At 41.2% G+C, this 18,881-nt stretch overlaps 1 protein-coding gene across 3 annotated transcripts in view; it reads right to left on the bottom strand.

Moving 5' to 3' along the window:
- The window catches only part of PELI1 (pellino E3 ubiquitin protein ligase 1), a 43,483-nt gene that overhangs the window by 12,606 nt on the left and 11,996 nt on the right, over window positions 1-18,881 (bottom strand). Inside the window, exon 1 of one of the 3 annotated variants that reach the window (XM_064647652.1) lies at window positions 18,045-18,173. The exons of 1 other annotated variant lie outside the window; for it this stretch is intronic. In XM_064647652.1, coding sequence (XP_064503722.1) covers window positions 18,045-18,099 — 55 coding nt within the window. In that variant the 5' untranslated portion in view covers window positions 18,100-18,173. Of the gene's footprint in view, window positions 1-4,605; window positions 4,867-18,044; window positions 18,174-18,881 lie in introns of those variants that run through there. One more of the 3 variants, XM_064647651.1, reaches the window with a different exon arrangement.

Below are 18,881 nucleotides of genomic sequence, written 5' to 3'. Positions count from 1 at the left end.
TCCTCTGGAGGCAGGAAAAAGCTCACTGAGGGCAACTTGCTCAATACTATCATGCGAAACTGTTTTGAAAGACTGGAAAGAGATAACAACTAAGCAGAGAAAAGTATTTGTTTGAGGAATGTAAATCTAGTTTCTTACAAGCCTTCCTGTTCTCCAGTACTCACTAAAGTCACAGAAGGCAAAGACAGAAGGAAGCAAGCCACAGATTTCTGACTACATTCAAGTAGAAGGAAAAGCCATATAATTCTAGTCTCTCCTGTCTCATGCAAGCCCCAGTCTGAACCCAGACTATGCCCTGGAAAGACCTTTGGAGTACATGAGTTTAAGAGCCCACTTTCACTGAACACATCATTTTCAGTGGGTGACAGGCTGAATTTGGGTTGGTTTTGAACTATCAGCTTTAGTTTACCAGCCATCCTCAACCACTCAGCTGCCTTTTCTGATCAGGAGACTCACATACAACCAGGCTTTGGTGGCTTCGACAGCAAGTCTTCAGGTCTTGTTTGCAGGAAGGCAGAGCACCTTGTGAATAACTTTGCTATTCAGTAGACCAAGTACAGCTTTTGGAATTGCAGCAGGAACAGCAGCATCTTAATGGTTAAAATGGGGCAGGGGGAGGGGAGAACATAAATTCAATGAGCCCAAGCAGAGACTCATTAAACACTCGGCTGTGAGCTAAAAATACTAGAATAAAAGTCTCTTTGTAATAAATTACCGTCATTTTCTAAACACAGAGCAAGCATTATAGGCTGCTAGCAACTGTAGCTAGTGCCAGACTAGCCCTTTTCTAAAATACTGCATAAAAAACCACTTTCACAGTATAGAAAGAAGTCCTCTGTCAGTGAGTACATTAAAATAAAAATATGCTGATTCAGATGCAAAACCAGGAATTTTCCCCTCCATTTTTATAACGTTATCTTCTTTACGTTCTGTCTCTACATATTTTAAAGTCTGGATTTTTTTGGCTTTTAGAAATAAAGCACAAGGCATCTTGTCTATTACTGTTTTTATCTTTATACATTTTGCTATTTGCTGTTCTCCATTCACTATCCTTGCAATTCTCACATCCAGCTCTTCCCTCAGCAATTCTGTGTTAAATCAGGGGGGATACAGATGAAGTAGAATCTAGGTATGCAGTGACAGAACAAGAGGCAACAAACAAGCTACAACCCAGAAAATCCTGATTAGCTATTGGGGGGGGAGGGGGAAACAATCCAGAGAGGCTGTGAGATCTCCATCCTTGGAGATCAACCTCAGCTGCATCTGGCCCTGAACAGCCTGATCTAAAACAGTCCAGTCCCACTCTGAGTTCAGGGACTGAACCAGACAACCTCCCAACCTAAATTATTGTAGGAACACAGTTAATTTTAGGACGTCCAACACAATTTTATCAAGTAACTGAAATATGCCCTTTAGGTGCACTTTTGACCAGTTAGACATAAATTTTGAGTAACTCCATCACCAGTGAAATACAATTTTGTCCTTATCCTCCTGAGATTTACCAAGCCCAAAAGTAATTCCCAGCAGACTGACTTCTTGTTTGAGTTCTCATCAAGTCCAGGTTGTCAGGTTTCACAAACAATATCAATGTTGTTACTGATTTCCACTGGTGTGAGCAACAAGGAATCAGCTCCTTTGCATCACTGTGTTTCTGAAAGCTGAGGTTGAGAAATCACTTTCTTCTACGTGATGATTAAATCACCACTGGAAAGTTATTCCCCTTTCACTGTTTTTCCTATCAATCTTTTTGTAAACTTGTATTGAAATAGTTTTTACTGAAGTGATCACTAGGTGAAAGAGCATGTGTTTATCAACCATAGTTTTCATACTTCTTCCAGTTTCTAGTTAAAAACAAGCTCATGTTTCCTTCAGACACATTCTTGCAATTTTAAGATCAGCAGGTTTTATGCTCCACTTTTGAGATTAGCCAGTTTCTGTTTACAGCTCACATCCTGCACTAGAGATGCTCAGGGAAGGTATGGTGATGCAGCTGACAGGCATTCAAACTGCACTATCACTTTAGATCAGTAGCCATAAACTACCTTTCTAAGGAAGGATAATTCATTTTCTTTCCAGAAAAGGGAGCTTTTCAGCATAAACCCCCTTTCCCCCCTCAAGAATAAGCCTTGAGAGTTTGGAAAAATCAGTCTAGCCTTCTGCTTCTGTATGGTTCATTATTTTCTTAGTCTACACTGTACACCTTTTCTTTTATAACTCAGAATAAGCTTAGCCATCCACTATACACACAATAGTGTCTTATGATATGAAAGCATCAAAAATAAAACAACAAGGCCAAGGTCTGAAATGAGCAAGGAGCCTCTCCTGACACAGGATACCAAGCATAAACCAATGCAAACAACTATCTGCTATTGTGCCCTGAGAACATCTGTAAAGTCTCAGTAGAAGAGTTTTTCATTCTCATAAACAGAATGAAAGCATCTTTTTACTATGGACATCTGCCATTAGTGGGTTGGTCATCCTGGAAACAAGTCATGCAAGAGTCAGAGCACACACACACACTCAAAAAGGGCCGTTTTGTGTAGACACGTTCAAAGGGGCATTAACTTGATACACAAGAGCAAATCTACTGTTTTGCTCCAAGGCTACAGCTAACTTTTTCCAGGCTAAGAAACAGCAGTTTTGGTTGAATTGGCATCCAGCATCCTACTTCGAGTTCTGTTCCAGCCTCAGAAGCAAGTCTGAGCAGTTCTCAGCAATTTTAGGAAAGACAGGAACAGCACTATGAGGACAGGCAACCTTGCTCAATGAACAAGGGAAGTGTTTTAGAACAGGACTTCTATTATGGGCCCCTATACGAAAATCTGTACTTTATGATAGTACTCAAAAATAGCATTCCTGTTCAGAAGATGGAAAAAAGCCATCTAAGCACAGGAGGCTGGTTTCAATCAGACCTCTGCTAACTTCAGTTCTCTTATTCTGAGCTGCCATTGATGAGATGAGAATGTGGTTGGGTGTACTAAACCTGGAAGATTTATGTAACCAATAACGATCCACTCCAACAGACTGACAAAAATCAATCCTGAAAATATTCCCCTGGGAAAAAAAAAAAATAAATCAAAAGAATCCAGCATTTTTTTCAGTTATGAAAAAGTAACAGCTGATCCTCCCCTGAGGAAACCACGATAGCCTCCTACGGGTTATAAATGATGTAATTCAGACTGCGTGTGGGAAGCCAAAAACATTTGTCTTTTAGCACAAGGTGTCTATTTTAAAGCTGTCACCGCAATATTATCTCTATCCTTAATTAGCTGAGAAAGTTCTTCACCAGTGCTACATTTCCACGCAGCCTAAGCCCCCTTGCCACCTCTATCCTCCACATCAGCTTTTGGATACACTGGTGATGATGCACAGACTCTCACACGGGGCACGGCCCTTCCGCCAGCACTCCCTTTTAGCAGAGGGACAAATGCTACAGCCTGGACTTGCTCCATCAGCTGAACTACCTGTCAAAGTTACTCACAAAAGCTACTTCAGGAGATCAATTTGCAGCTTTCTCCATGAGGTTTTGGCTGCACCTGCACTTTGGCTGTTACTACAAACTCTGTGGGCTACGTTAAAAAAGGTATAGTTTTGATTTTGTTTCACTCAGATTACCAAATGAAGATTATTTATAATCTCAAGAAGCCATAAAACAATGCTACACAGAGCCCTGCTGGGAGAACATCAGGTGTTCATTAGCCATAGCACTACCTATTTGTACCTTCAGGGAGTGCCTTGCCAAAGTACAGGCAGGAAAGAAAAAAAAAACCAACTTTGTTCAATATGAGTACAATGTGGCAAAAGTACGGTTCTCATAAAGAGAACTCTGCAGGTAGAAACCTTTAAAATTATCATCTCTACTGCCTTCAGACAAATTACAAAGTATTTACCTTAAAAATAAGCAGTCCCAACTTCCATGTCAAGTCAGTGACAAAAGCAAAACTTCTTAAGAGTTTAGACCAAAAGAGATGTGTCTTATTTTTAAGAGGGTTGTTACACAAGTCAGCTTTGATGAATGAATCCAGGAAGATTCACTGTCTGATGTACCTGTACTGGACTATAAGGCTGAGAAGCCTGTAATTGCAAAAAACCACAATGACTTCTTGTTCTACATTTCTGAACATTACAGTTTTGGCTTTTATGAGCCTCTGACTTCCTGATGAGGCAGTTCATGTACCAAAGTATCTGCTAAATAGGTATTTGTGTTACATTAAAGCCTTTTCACGTAGCATACTGCACCATCTTGCAAAAATAGGAGTTACAGTTACATTTAAAGCCTCTATTTCAGTTAAGACAACACAAATATTTAACAGCTCCATGAGAAATTCCCTTAGGTAATGATGACAGTTTCGAGGCATCTTGCTCTGCACCCTAAAAATGAGAAGTGACTGGTGCTTCCTACGAGCAAACAGCATTTATTATACCGGGCACTTTGAATGCCTCTTCCTCTCTGAGGTGGAAGGGCAGCCTGCAGACACACTGCCCGCTCTCACATTTCCTTTCCACCACATCACTGAAAACCACTGCAACTGAGGAGGCTTTTGAAGACAGACTGAAACAATACCACACTGAAAAGGGAAAAGCGGTGGCATGCAGAGCACTTACCGGAATCTTTGTGTCCTTTCAGTATTTCCACACAGTAGAGAAGAAAAAAAGCCCAACACTTCGATCTCGTTAAAAACCAGCCGAAAACCACCAACTCCTTAAAACCTCCGGCAACTGCCAGACTGAGTGACTCTGCTCTGAGTGCTTTCACTTCAGCCGTGGGTAGCGCCTTCTGCCTAAAGAGGGGCTGGCTCTGCCTTGCGTAAGCCGGGTAAACACGGCTGCACCACACAGCATTGGCTGGAGGCAGAGCCGGCATCCTGCTCCCGCTCCATCAATTCACCCATCCCTCGCCCCGAAAAGGAAAAAAGGAAGCGGAGGGTGTGCTGAGAACACTGCTGCGGCCCAATTGCCTGGCAGCTCTGTGGTTGAGGTTCTCAGAGAAACACTGATTTATTTCCTTCTCTTACATAACTGTACCCATGCATGCTATACCTTTTCTTTTTTTTTTTTAAACCATCATTTATTAGCCCAGCTAGCTTTCCTCACCTCCCACACAAAGAGTAATTTCTTAATACAGTCAGTGTTATACCAGCAGAAACTCTTCAGGCGTTGCTACCTCGGTTTTCACTAACGCCGTAGAATTGGACACACCACACACCCGCAGACACCACCTGTGGCCAATGATTCTAGAACAGCTCATTCCTGTAGGATGCACGTTTAGAAAGGCAAATCTGCACGTGCCAGACCAGGTTATGAGCTCATTTCTCATTCCACCAACATCGAAATCGCTGCATCGAGCCGGTGGGTGGGATAATTTAAATGTCTGAGCCATAAAGTGGTGATCAAGTTACCACAGCTTCCAAATCGCCGCCTCTCGCAATCAATCATGCAAATGCTCAAAGGCTGCTGCAAGCGTGATATGACACAGCAGCTTAACCTTTACATTAAGTTTTACATCACAGTTGTAGTGGGCCAAGAAGGTGTACCTGGTTAACCTGGCCCAAGCAATGTACAATACACAGGCTGACATTTCGCATCCCCCGAGTTCTACAAGTGACTCTTGCTCCTGTTTCTGCTGCTCCCTCCTTGGTTTGCCACCTCAGCTTTCTAAGCACAGTTTTATGGCCTGGTCTGTCAACATTTTTAAAAGTTGGTATATCCACTCTGCTGTTTTTCAGCTGGATCTCTTTCCTAGTTCAGCTCACAGTATAGTCATTGGGTAACCTTAAATCTAAGAACTGTCAAACAAGCTTTCTGTTCATAATGCCACAACACAGCATAAGTTGCAACTCCACATATGGCAGCTTCACTGCTGAAAACCAGGTGAATGCATACCTGTTTTCTCTCTCCTCAGCCTATCCTCCACAGCCAATCTTCCCCTAAGTAATACTGTATGGCTGTCCTGTTACAGGATCTTGGCACCTACCTGAAAAATTCAGCTGCAGAACACCTTGCCACAGGATATTCTGGATAATAAAACTATACATAGGCTCAAAGACACTTTTTTTTTTTCTCCTATCATAGATTACTAAGCACAAAGATACCACTTTGCTCCACAGAAGTGATTGAGCCACTGCTGCTGAACACTGAGAAGTGCCTGGAGAAATACCAATGTACAGGTGCTCCCTCATTTCCACTCTTCTAGTCACCAAAAAAATCGTGCTCCTGAACACTGATCTGAGATGGTATGGTCATTATCACAGCTATCAGATTACTAAACTGGCAAAGGGCTAAGGGAAAAAACCAAAATAAACAAACCTCCAACTATTTTAACCCAAATAATTTTGCTTATCTGTCTGTGGGTTTATTCTGTAAACCTGCTATACCAATGCAAGTGAGGGGATAGGGACCTTCTGGATCAATCTCAACAGTAAAGCCAGAAACTCATCAAGTCCCATCTTGAGACTAATGTTGAGTCCTCCTCCCTGCCAAAAGTCAGTGGCTTCACCCTACTGGCACACAAACCCAGTTCTTCCACTGGTAACATGAAGATCCTTAAAACAGCACTTTTTACTGGGTTAGAAGAGTCACACAACCTCACCTCCCCCATCACTTTCAAGTATTTTCTATTTTGTCCTGGCCTATACAAAGCTGACAGCTTTAATACTGTTTTAAGCAGGGCATAGGGTTTGCTTTTGCAATTTTGTTTTTAAGAAAAAAAAAAGAAAACCACATGAGGACTGCATTAGTATCACTTAACACACAGATATGGCACCAAGAGTACAAAGGGTGCTCTGTATTCAGGTATTTAACAGCAGAGATAAGTTATTGGTAGGACCACTTCTACGTTCCAATTACTTTTCTCACACGAGTTGCAACACTTGCACTGTTTCAAAAGCATTCATCCTGAAAAGCACAACTCAAAGACTAATTTGTTTCTAGAGCTCCTTTATTTTCTCATTTTACAGACCCAGCTGCTCAGAGTTCAGGTTAATAAGCTTGTGGATTACTTTATGCCACCTAAGAAGCTCCAGAGTGAGCAGTTGCAGGTGGATATGCCCCACCCAGCCTCCTTGAAGATAACAATCCTTCTCTCTGTGCCCTACCTGCCTTCCTATTAGTGACCCACTGTATTCTGGAGCACAGGCTTCTGCTATCAAGCAACACCAGAAAATGTCCTTTCCATAGTTAACCATGCCCCACCTTAATGCAGGTTTTTTTGAGGTTTATTTTGCCCCTAGGCACACTGCTGTGTGGCTGCCTCTGAATCTCACTCTACAGAGTTTGAACCACTGTGTTTACTCACAGCCATGCTCAACTCAGCTGTTCCTGTGTCAACAATGTCCCTCACTTCTATGAGGAGGAGGGTTTAATGATTTTCACTCCACACAAGACCCAATGCTCTGTCTTGTGTACTGAAAGCAAATGCCTCCAGCATGCTGTCGCTAGGCAAGCCATCTGATTTCTCCTGGAGCAGAGATACCATGCCAGACTAAAACAATGGAATCTGTAGCCCAAGATATCATTGCTAATTTCATGAAGTGATGCTGAACTGCAGGGGAGGTTCTTCCCTTGAACTTGTTAAAAGAAATAAAGGGCTGTATCGTCATGTTCCTCTATCTGACTCACGAGCAGATGCTGAACAGTTTGATACAATTACGTGATTTCACATGACATTCAACATGAGCTTTGAAGAGGAACACATTTCTAGCTGTTCCAGCTAAAAAGACAAGTCTTACTGCTATGGCCTCTCGTGTCCACACTGCCAAGAAGCCTGAATGGCAAGCTCTGCACCCTGGAGTTAACCTCATCAGTGTATTACTGCCAAATTTCAAGGTGGACATTTTCAACAGCTGTTGATAATTTTATTTAGCAGAACAGGCAGGGAGTGGAATAAAAGCCCCGCACAGGATAAGTGCTTGAAATTGCTGTACACAGGTACATAAGAACTGAGTCTGAAGGAAAGGAAACACTGAGAAAAGGGAGCAAAAATGTGGAAGACCAGGATCTGTAATGGTCCCAAGGGGGAAGCAGGCTTGTAAATTCAATACTGAATGCTGAACATGCACTATACACCACCTTAACTCTTCTTCCCACAAAGTCAGTGGCTGAACTCTGAGCAAAGCAAACAATATCCAAAAACCCCCAAATATTACATGTGTTGCAAAGCATTAACACTGTTAAGGGGTTCCCAGAAGCCTAACCCTAGGTGCATGAGGGAAGAAGAAAAAAGGGAAGATTACTGACTTACCAGCCCCATTAATCCTTTATTGTGTTACGTCACATGTAATCTCTGTTCAAGGAGTTCCCATGTTATACAGTTAATAAAAAGTCATACTACAGTGTTTTAAGGAGATTATGGGGGGGAAAGGGGGAGAAGCAGCTTGAAGCCAAGAACATGCTATTTAGAGTATACAATAGAAATGTTAATCAAATAATCTGCAGGAAGAGGAGAAGGGAAGGAAATGACCTAATCCTCTGCACTACTCTGTGGTGGCTTATGGTGAGAAGTAAAAAAATTCTTGAGCAAACAAAGGTCCATTGTTAGAGCTACAGCTTCCAGATAAGAACCCTTTTCTGCATCTCAAGTTTCTGTGCCATGAAGGGTAGATGGTACTTCATGAACTCTTCTACACTGACCACTTCAGGAGGGGGTAGAAGAGGCTAATTAGATTTCCAGGACAGCTGAGTGAAAGACCCAAGTAGAATCTCAAGTTCTTAAGGCACAATAAATGCTCCTTCAAACAGATCTGCCAACTCTAAAATGTCTTTCATCCAGCCATGGTGATCCTTGAGCAACAGTAGAGCAATTTGTCGCTGAGGCAGGCTACTGACACAGAGGCAACAAGTCCTCATGCTGCAGAGAGGCATTTCCCATGACACTAATCACACTTTGCCATCAGACAAACCTAATGAGCATTTCTCATGAAGTTCTGTTCCACCCTTCCATCTTCAAGTGCCTGTTCCTCAGGTACACCAGAGAAGCCCTTCTACTCAAGGACAGCCTGTTACCATCAATCCACATCCCATCCTGCAGACTGCAAAACATAACTGGCCCTGTCTTCAGTTTGATCTCTGCTCACATATGGCTTTCAGCACTGTACCAACTCAGTACTTTCAACTTCCTAGGGGACAGACCCCCATCAGGAAAAGTGCAGGCAAGACTTCTGATCCTTGGACTGAGAACATATTTCATAGTTAACCTTACTAGAAGCTGAAGGAATCTCAGGCACGAATGAAGGAATACCTTCAGGACAGCAGGACAGCTGACTGTTATGTGCTTATGTGTTTTCAAGAGGCTGAGTCAACTCTTTTCCTCATAAGGGACTTCATGGAATCACAGAGCAATTCAAGAGATCATTTAGTCCAACCTCCTGCTCAAAGCAGGAATTGGCTTACCAGATATGGAGCTATCAATCCAAGAGACTGGGAGCTTTAAGTATGAAATGGCCTCTCAAGACACACATTCCCTCAGAAAATAGTAGAGGTGTACTGAATGCTGGAGAACAGCAGATGACAAGCAGACTTGCAGACCAGTCTGGGGTTTCGTGTTTGTTTACAGCCTTCCTATGACTGCTGGATCCAATGTTTGCTTAAAATAAAAACATTTCCCAAAAACTACTGCAGAGAGCTTGCTGTAGCCACACCAAAGATTGTTTGGGCTGATTAAACACTTGAAAGGGTGAGATCCACACCGTGTTTTAAAACAGCTTCACAAGAGAAATGTGGACCAATAAGCAGTTCATTAATAAACAGCAATAGTTGCCTCAGTAAGGCATTTAGGGATTCAGCTGCTCTCAAGATGGTGTTGTGGTTTAACCCCAGCCAGCCACCAAGTACCATGTGGCTGCTTGCTCACACCTCCCCCTGTCCTGTGGGATGGACAAGAGAATCAGGGAAAAAAGGTAAAACTCTCAGGTTGAAATAAGAACAATTTAGTAATTTAACTAAAGTAAAATAAAACATAATAAGGGAAAGGGAGAGGACATAAAAGGAGAGAGAAATGAAACCCAAGGAAGTGATGCACAACACACCTGCTCACCACCCACTGACCGATGCCCATCCCATCCCTGAGCAGCTGATCAGCCACTCCCAGCCAGCTCCCCCCAGTTTATATACTGGGCATGACATCCTATTGTATGGAATATCCCTTTGGCCAGCTCAGGTCAGCTGTCCTGGCCAGGGTCCCTCACAGCTTCTTGTGCACCTGTTCACTGGCAGAGCATGAGACACTGAGAAGTCTTTGATTTAGAGTAAGCACAGCTCAGCAACAACCAAAACATCAGTGTGTTAACATTATTCTCATCCTAAACTCAAAACACAGCACTGAACCAGCTACTAAAAAAATTAACTCTATCCCAGCTGAAATCAGCATGGATGGTCCTTCACCTGGCTTTCTCAAGCACCTCCTGAAGAATCAGACACACTCAATTCCTAAAAATCAAAGACTGAAAGAAGGATAGGCAAGGCCTCATTCTGAGGCAAACACATTTGTTTCCCAAAAGGTCGAACTGACACAAGCCATCTGCCAAGTCAGAAACACGCAGATGTAGTTGCACCAGGCTTCCTTCCAAGACAATAAACTTGAGTTTCCCAGGTACCTGGAAAAGGCTATTGTTAAAGACTTTTTTTTAAGTTCTCTACGATCTTTTCTGGTTCAATTAACCTCGGCTATGAACAAGCACTTCCTCAAAGAATCTTTTAGCTGTTGTTCTGCCATCTTTCAACATCAGAACTCAGACTCTCTGAGCTTCAGGTATTATGGTTTCCCCTAAATAAAGAAAGAGAGGCCCAATTTGAATTCATTTCCAAGACACAGTTTTCATACTTGCAAAGCCTTTTAAGGTACCAGCAGAACTAGCTGAACCTGCACTACCTGAAATTTTTCATTACCACAAAGCCAGATCATTTGACCATGGACTTCTTCAGGGAATGTTAAGACAGACAGTTGCTAGAAGCAGAAACACTTTCAGTGATGAAAACATCTTTGCCTCACTTTCAGTGATGACAAACATTTCATACAGACCAGCAAAAAATAGACAACAAAAGTATTCAGCTGTAGAAATTCAGCTCTTACTGGCTGTCTCCCCACGCTCACATTGTAGGGAAAGATATCTTAGGACGGACAAAGTTGAAAAACTATACAGTTTCTAATCAACTCCCACATCACACAAAAGGATCTCTTAAAAGAAGGCAAATACATTTTCACTCAAAGACATTGTGATGCACAAAATCAAGTTTATCAGTTTCCCTCTGCTTTATCCTAAATTCCTAACCACACTGTATGTATACTCTTGACACTCACCATTTCAATTGTAGTCCATCTGCAATTCTGGTAAAAAAATGTGCTGGATAACCTCCAAATGGCCTCCTCACCTCTGCATGTGAATGTCCCAAGACTGTAGTTCACACCTGAATATTCTGTAAGTCACTGCTAATAAACATACCATCTTACCATATTCCTCCTCCTCACTTCAAACTCTGGACAGTCTTCATATAAGGTACAAAACTTGGCCCTTTTTAAAGGTATCACCTCCAGCATTTACACATAAAAGCATATGACCTACATACCTCTGGAGAGTTGTCAGAGGCCTCCTCTCTGAAAGCCAAGGGTCAGGTTTTTATAGTGGCCTGCAAGGATATATTAGAGTTCTACACAGAAACAGCTGGTTCAGTACCTCCTTTTCCTGTATTTCTGACGTTCAAGCACATCTTTTTAGGAATATTTTAAATACTGTTGTATGAGCTCAGGTACAGAACAAATATTACTTTAGGCAATAACCCAAGAGAGCAAGAACTGATTGCTTTTCACATGCAATAGGTTTCTGGTAGAGGTATACTGAAATATGTTCAGATACATTAAAAGCTGCCTCTTAAGGAGTCAGGTGAACTGACTTCTATGCTAGTACAACTTGTATTTATACATGAACACAAAACTAACTTTTTGCACACTTTAGTTTCCAAGTTCATCACCTCCTACAGTCAGCAATGCAAACAGGACAGTCCAAATACCTCCTCATGTTAGACCACCTACCAGTTCCCAGTTACTGCTCAGAGAAAAAAAATCCCATGCTAGTCAATTATATCTTTTTTTTTTTCCCTTTCTAATCCCACAGGCAATGCATGATTTAGCATATCTAGACAGGCATAATACTTTGCTTCCTACACTTCTAATCCAATTTGGATAAGAGGTTTGCTGCTTATAAAAATAAACAGGCAGTTGCATTTTGCCTCTATGCCGGCACTAACACCTAACAACAAAGAAGGTCATTCCCAAAGAGTAGTAAGAATTCAGTGCTGGAGATGCCATCTCTAAATTCTACTCCTTGGTTGAGAAAGTAATTCAGTTACTTCTTTAACAGGTACAAGAGAGAACTGGCAGGCACTCTTGGTTCTTGTCATATGCAATTTTTGACGTTATTGTACCAAATATATTCTCAGCAAAAAAGGCCAGGACAGAACACCTCAACATGGAGATGGAGCTGTACTATTTCTATAGGGACCCAAGGGACCTTAGTCTGACCATATGGTCCAGTTTTAATTAAGAGCTAAGGAAATCATTATGTTCAACATTTGACTTACAGCTGGAAGTTTTCAAGGTGTCGCTAAAGTTTTCGATTTGCTGTGTACACAGAAAAAAGTCACCCTCAAATAAGAGAAAGTATGTAGTTCTATATGGCAACTCCATGTTTTGTTCTGGGAAAAATAACAAACAAAAAACCAAAAATAACCCACAAACCCCCGTGCTTAAAGCCGGGGTTCAGGTTCTCTGTACATACCAGCTCATATGTAAAAGCTACCTGAAGAAGCATGCAAAACAAATGTAGTTGAAGAGTTAAAGACTGAGCTAGATTTGAATTACCACAAGTGTGAAAGAAAACCTACATTTCTTTCTCATTTCAGGCATTTCTCTGACATGCAAAAGCCTCTCAACACTTGCAAACTCACTTCTAGAAATGACCTTGGCTTTGCACTTTGTACCTGTATGCACTGAGAGGCAGGCTTTAAGCAGCAAAGAATCACCTGCTTTCTCTCAAAGAAAAATTTTTCCATTCAGGAAATAGGAAACACCAATGGGCAAATATCCCAAAAAGAGCATACAGCCACAAAAAATGGCACTTTTGACAGCACCATGACCAAGCCATTTTTGAACAGTACCAGACAATCCAGAACACAGCAGTACTTTATGGAGACTGAAAATAAATTTCACATGATTTACAGCATCACTTATTTATTAACCAAATTGACTGGTTAATATAGTACAGATTTCTTCCTTTCTCAACCCTGAGAAAGAGATTGAGAGAAGCCTCCACCTTAACCTACGGTGTGCACTGCATACACCTACCTAGGCTACATTTGGGTATCTTCCAAGTGCACCTTTTGTGTACCATGGAAATCTTAAGTCCTGTTTTTCTAGTAGAGCAAAGTTAACAGCAATAATCTGTTCTAGAGGAGCTGTTTCACTTGCTCCTTTTCAGTCAGCCACTCAGAGCAGACTCCAAGAAATTCATTCCAAGAAATCTGGCTCTTCAGAAGTAATCCTTGCAAGTTTTCAGGGGTAGGTCGGCCCTCTCTGGACTGACATTGTTTATGAACATTGCTTCAAATTACAAACAGCTGCTCACACTGAGCACAGCAGTGCCTCATTCACACGCACAGAGAAGTCCTGCTCATGTTCTATTTGTCATTGCTTACTCTCCTGCTTAGGGATGTCTCCTGCCATCCCTTTGCAGAGCACGATGCTCAGAGGGTATGAACTGTCATGGGCAATGAAGAAGTCACTGCCCAGACCTGGCAGAGATGTCTGACACACTTCTGGACCAGTGCAAATTCAAAGTAAAAAAAAAAATAATAAATCAAGCCAAACAAGTGCCAGGCGAGTGGGACAAAGGCTACAAGTCTGCCAGGCTGATCAGCAGAGCTGCCTTTAGCAGTAGATACACTGTAGTACCTCAATGCAACTTAGCGGCAGAAGTTCTATTTAGAATTTCAAAAACGGACTTCCAAGCACGCTCAGTTTAACTTCAGCAACACCAACCCCAGCTGTAGAACATATATTCTCTAAACATAAGGGAAAGAAAACCCTTTTCTCTGGGTTAGCAGCCACTGTTGCACTTAAGCTTTTTAAAACACTGAAGTCATTCTGTACTTCACTGATGGAAGTGTGTGGATTACCTGTCCCCAAAATAAGCTTTGAACTACACAAATAAATACAGCATTGTTACAAGCTCGCCCTCCCTCTACTCTCTATTTTATAATAGGCATTCCTTGTCTGCAAACATGACTGCTAGGACAAAAAGATGCAAGGTCAGCTATACCAAACAACTCTGAAATATTATCAACACTATACAATGTTACAAAACCAGCATGAGGAAGGTATCAGCTCCAATAATTTTACTAGTTTCTGAGGTGAAGTATTTTTCTTTTACTAATCACTTCCAAGCTGAGGCTTTTTTTCCTTGTTAGAAAGGATGTACTTCATTTTAATTGCAGAAAAACTAAAAAAACCACCACCACCACCAAAAACAGGCAAGCACAAAAAAAACTATTTTCTTAAAAAAAAAAAAAAAAAAAGTCTTCACTTTAAAACCAATCTGTGGCCTAAGCTCTTTATTTTGAAAGTATGGTTTAAATAACATGGTGGGAAAGAACTTGTGTCAGTAACTTTAGATACACAGTTATTTTATTTTCATTATATTTAAAATCTAACAAAGTTATAGTCGCTATCTCATATTATTAGAAATAAGATACACTTTTTTTTAATTACTTAAAAGAGTGATGCAAATATCACAGCCCAAAATGTGGACATGTAACTGTTGTCACAAAGCTCCAGTCCCAAGACTCGCCCAACGAGAAGTGTGAGTTGGATCTCAGTGTCTGTGGAGCAAAGCACCACTTCTGGGAACGAGCACATATTCCCAGTTTTGTGACAGAGAAGCTATTTTACTGCTTCTGGGATTAAAACCTACAACTAAGCATCCTCATATTTGCTGTACTGGGATTTGGGAAAGTCCAGCTGCAGGAGTAACTGTATGTTTTGCTTGTTCTAGGCCCTTCTTTTTAAGAACAGAACTTAGCCTAAAATGAAGAGGTGCAAGTTTAGGAATTACTGGGTTTCTTTGTATATCTAGTCCTGTCTTTTCATGTCATCCTCCCTCATTCAGCAATATGAAAAGGTTAATACATCCTCACAGGTTACTTATTAATTTTTTTGTTAACACATTTAAATAAACGCCTCTGTTTCCCTGAAATGTAGCTTGGTGCTTGTACCTTAACTTCTGATATGGAAGTCTACCTAAAAATTGTATAAATAAAAGAAAGGCTGCAATCCTAACCCCCAAAGCAACGCCACTAAGGCTGTACACACTGAAGCAGCAAGACTTATCTTTACCAGCAAAAAAAAAGGTCCAGAATATAAAAGTTAAGCAAAGATAACAGAAGATCTAACACAAAGGGGCACTGAAATATTACAATCGAAACTCCCAGTGAAGTGGCAGCCAGCTGAAATCAAAGATCATAAGAAAAGCTTTCTTGTTAATCGAAAGCAACATGAAATCTCTTTTGGACCACAAATGCACAGAGTAATCCACACTAGCTCCAGTGCAAAGAAAACTCAATCCTTTGTCAAAACTTCAGCCTTCCAGACAACTGCTTGCAAACTCAACATGTTACAAAGATGGTTTTTACTGTGGCACAAATGAAGACTCTCTAATTAAATTTAAACAAAGTAAAAATATACTTGCAGCCTATAAGTTTAGCCCAGATTGGAATTCTGCAACAAGATCCTCTCCCTTAAGTGTCTTTTTTAAAGCGTGCCAAAACCATTAGTTAAAAGGATAATCTAAATAAAGCCATTGTTAAAAAAATAAAACTACATCATATCATGGCTGGAACAGCTAAGGAACAGGTCAGGGAGGAAGGATTATTTCCTGGCACAGTAATGAAGCAACAGACTAAGTTCTCCCTCTCTCTTTTTATTATTATATTAAGCCTTCCCAATGCTTTGCAAAAATAAAACTGAGGTTTGCAGCTCATCTGATCAATTGCACTGAGCAGGAGGACTTTGTTTCTGTGCAAAAAAGTAAAGGCATGCTTAGCAAGGAAAAGAAAATGAAGTCCAAACTCTGTTTTTCTTCATCCACCAGGTCAGTTCACCAAACATGATACTTGAGCCCAATTATGCAGGTGCAAGTAAGGATTCAACTGCACTGAAGGCAACTGAATTCAGCAGCATAAGCGAGATCACTATCAGCCTAACTAAGCAAGACTGTACTAGAGCAGATCTTGGCTGGACACGTAATTTAATTCACCACTCTGATTTTGGATAAGCCCCAGACCTTCAGAATAATTACACTGCTGTCAGAGACAAAGCTCAATGTCAGTTATAGTATTTAAGTTGTGTATTGTTTGTCTGAAGAGAAGAAGCACTTATATGCCAGGCACCTTCCAGCTTCTCAAGCCATTATACTCAATTGTGTTTCACAACTCCTCCTATGAGTTTTTTGCAAGTATTTTTGGCCTATATACAAGTACTTGAACATGGCAAGTCCTCTCTGACCCACCACGTTTCATTAGAAAGAAATGTCTTCCTACCTTATCTTCCAAGGAGACTCTCAAGTTGATAAAAGAAAGCTGTAACAGCTACATTACTATCAAAGCTCCAGACCATCATGCACTATCTGGTGAGTTTCCCCTTGAAATACACTGGCAGAGTTCAGGAATTTTGCAGTAAGAATTCACTCGTGATAGAAACTTGACAGAAAAGTCGAGAAGCACAGTGGAATAATACACAGCTGATCAGAAACTAAAATAAATATGCAGCATGAATTCAAGTCAGCAAACTCACATGAAATAAATAATGAAGTGGTGTTTCCCATACCTAAACCATTTCAGGCTGTTAACCACCAATACTGACTGCTCATAACCAGTTTCAGGATTCTGGCAGCTGAAACACAAATAGCAGCCATTGAAGTACTGATACCTTTGATCATGAAAAACATTATTACGATTAGCATCTCCTGCCTATTTGCTCCAATCCCCTGAGATGTAAAATGAAACTATAAACATTTTCAAAGTTATATGCCAGAAGTCCTCTCACTGTTAATCACACCCTTTGTACTTGAGGTTGTACTCTCAATTTCAGTAGCATTAGCTCCATTTGAAAACTGGTCTAAGCAAGGAAAAGTTAGTGTTCTCACAACACCACATTCATTACTCCTTTGGTTCAAGCAACAGTGAGAGGAGGAAGCAGCTGTTGTCCTCAAACCAGAGGGCCAAGGAAAAAGAACAAGACACAGATACATTCACAGACAAATCTAGGGAAAGCAACGCAAGAATTTTAAGCCTACCACATCAGAAGGATATATAGTCAGTCTAATAAAAAAACCTTAAAGCACAGCTCCCTGAACCTCCTAGAAAACTCCCACACTTCATTTGTTTCTCTTGAGTTAGTGAGAAAACTCAGCTCGTGCAAAGACTCTGGTCAGCAGGTCTGGAGCAAAGACAGGCCCAGGGCTGCACAGCTCAGGGGAGGGGTTGCTACGTGTGTGCAAAGGCCAGGGAGAGGAGATGGAGAAGGCATTGCTCTCAGCAGGCAGTAAACAGTGTATCAGCTTAGAGCCTCTGGAAACAACCTTGGGTAGAAACCCAGTATTAGGGCATGAGAAGGTAAATTTGGTACAGCTTAGGAGGCATCTCACTAATATAATAATCAGCATTTTTATAAAAGCTGGGAGTGGTTGCTGTAGGGAGATCCTGTCCAATGAACCACTTAAAGCATTCTCTCTCCACTTTCTTTTTTAAAAAAATAGTGATTAGAGAACAAATACTGTTATGGGTGGTTGCAGCAAGACAATACTAATAGTTTGTATTGTTCTACACTTGTACTTCTAGCAACTAATCTCAATCAAAATCTTCCAGAGGTAAACAAAAGCTCCATTTTAAAGGAAGTCTAGAAGTAGTTACTGAATTCTCTGGATGAAAAAAAATTGAAAAGAAGTTGATGTGCAGGAGGAGAAGTTTGTTCTTGTAGAACAACTGCGTAGATGCAAACTCACCGTGTCCAAGAACCTCGAGATTGTACCCGCACTTCCACTTGGATTTACGATACATAATCAAAAGCCACACTCGCAGAGGGGAAATGACCTGTTGATGATGGTGGCTGTCAACAATGAGCTCAGATCAGTTTAGCTGCTAGTGGAGACAGGGCAACGGGTTTTCAACACTGTGAGAGAAAGTCAGAGTGAGACCATATGGTTAAGCCCCATCCACATCAGCACCATCAGCAATTGAGAACTGTCAGCTGGGACAGGCAGAGGTGGGAAGTCTACCTGTCACAGCCCCTGTAAAGAATGGTGTCCTAGAGGTTTATCAATGTTGGCTCAGTGTCTGCTGGAATAAATGCATGTTGAAAAAAGCACCAATAAAGTGTCTTTGAACACAGCATATCCCCTTCTCTCCAGTCAGTATTCCCAGTGCAAACTAAAATGTTCAGTTGGTCGAAATTACTCAGGGAATTCAGTTACCCACTGGCTTGTTTCAGTGAGCTCAAGATTTACTGAAATTTAAGAACATGTTCTGGAATTATACTGGATAAGTCGAAGTTTTACATTTACAGAAATGCCAGTTGCAGGTAAGCTTTAGACAAGCACTGTCAGCAGACACCCTGGCTGTGTGTTATCCAAAACCGTGCAAAATAAAGGGATGAAAGGCCTGGCTTTAACTTCAAACTACTTAGAGTGGGGGGAGCTGGATCAGATGAACTCCAGAGCTCCCTTCCAAAATAAATTCTCCTCTTCGTTGACAAACCTGGCCATTTGCACAGAGGCATGAGCTCTGCATGCAAAGACAAGTCCTGCATCACAGAGCTATTTATTTATCGCCCATTCTCACGA

This window comes from Pseudopipra pipra, chromosome 3 (assembly GCF_036250125.1).
Source record: "Pseudopipra pipra isolate bDixPip1 chromosome 3, bDixPip1.hap1, whole genome shotgun sequence".
In the NCBI taxonomy this organism is placed as follows: domain Eukaryota; kingdom Metazoa; phylum Chordata; class Aves; order Passeriformes; family Pipridae; genus Pseudopipra; species Pseudopipra pipra.
This window is presented reverse-complemented; position numbering and strand designations above follow the sequence as displayed.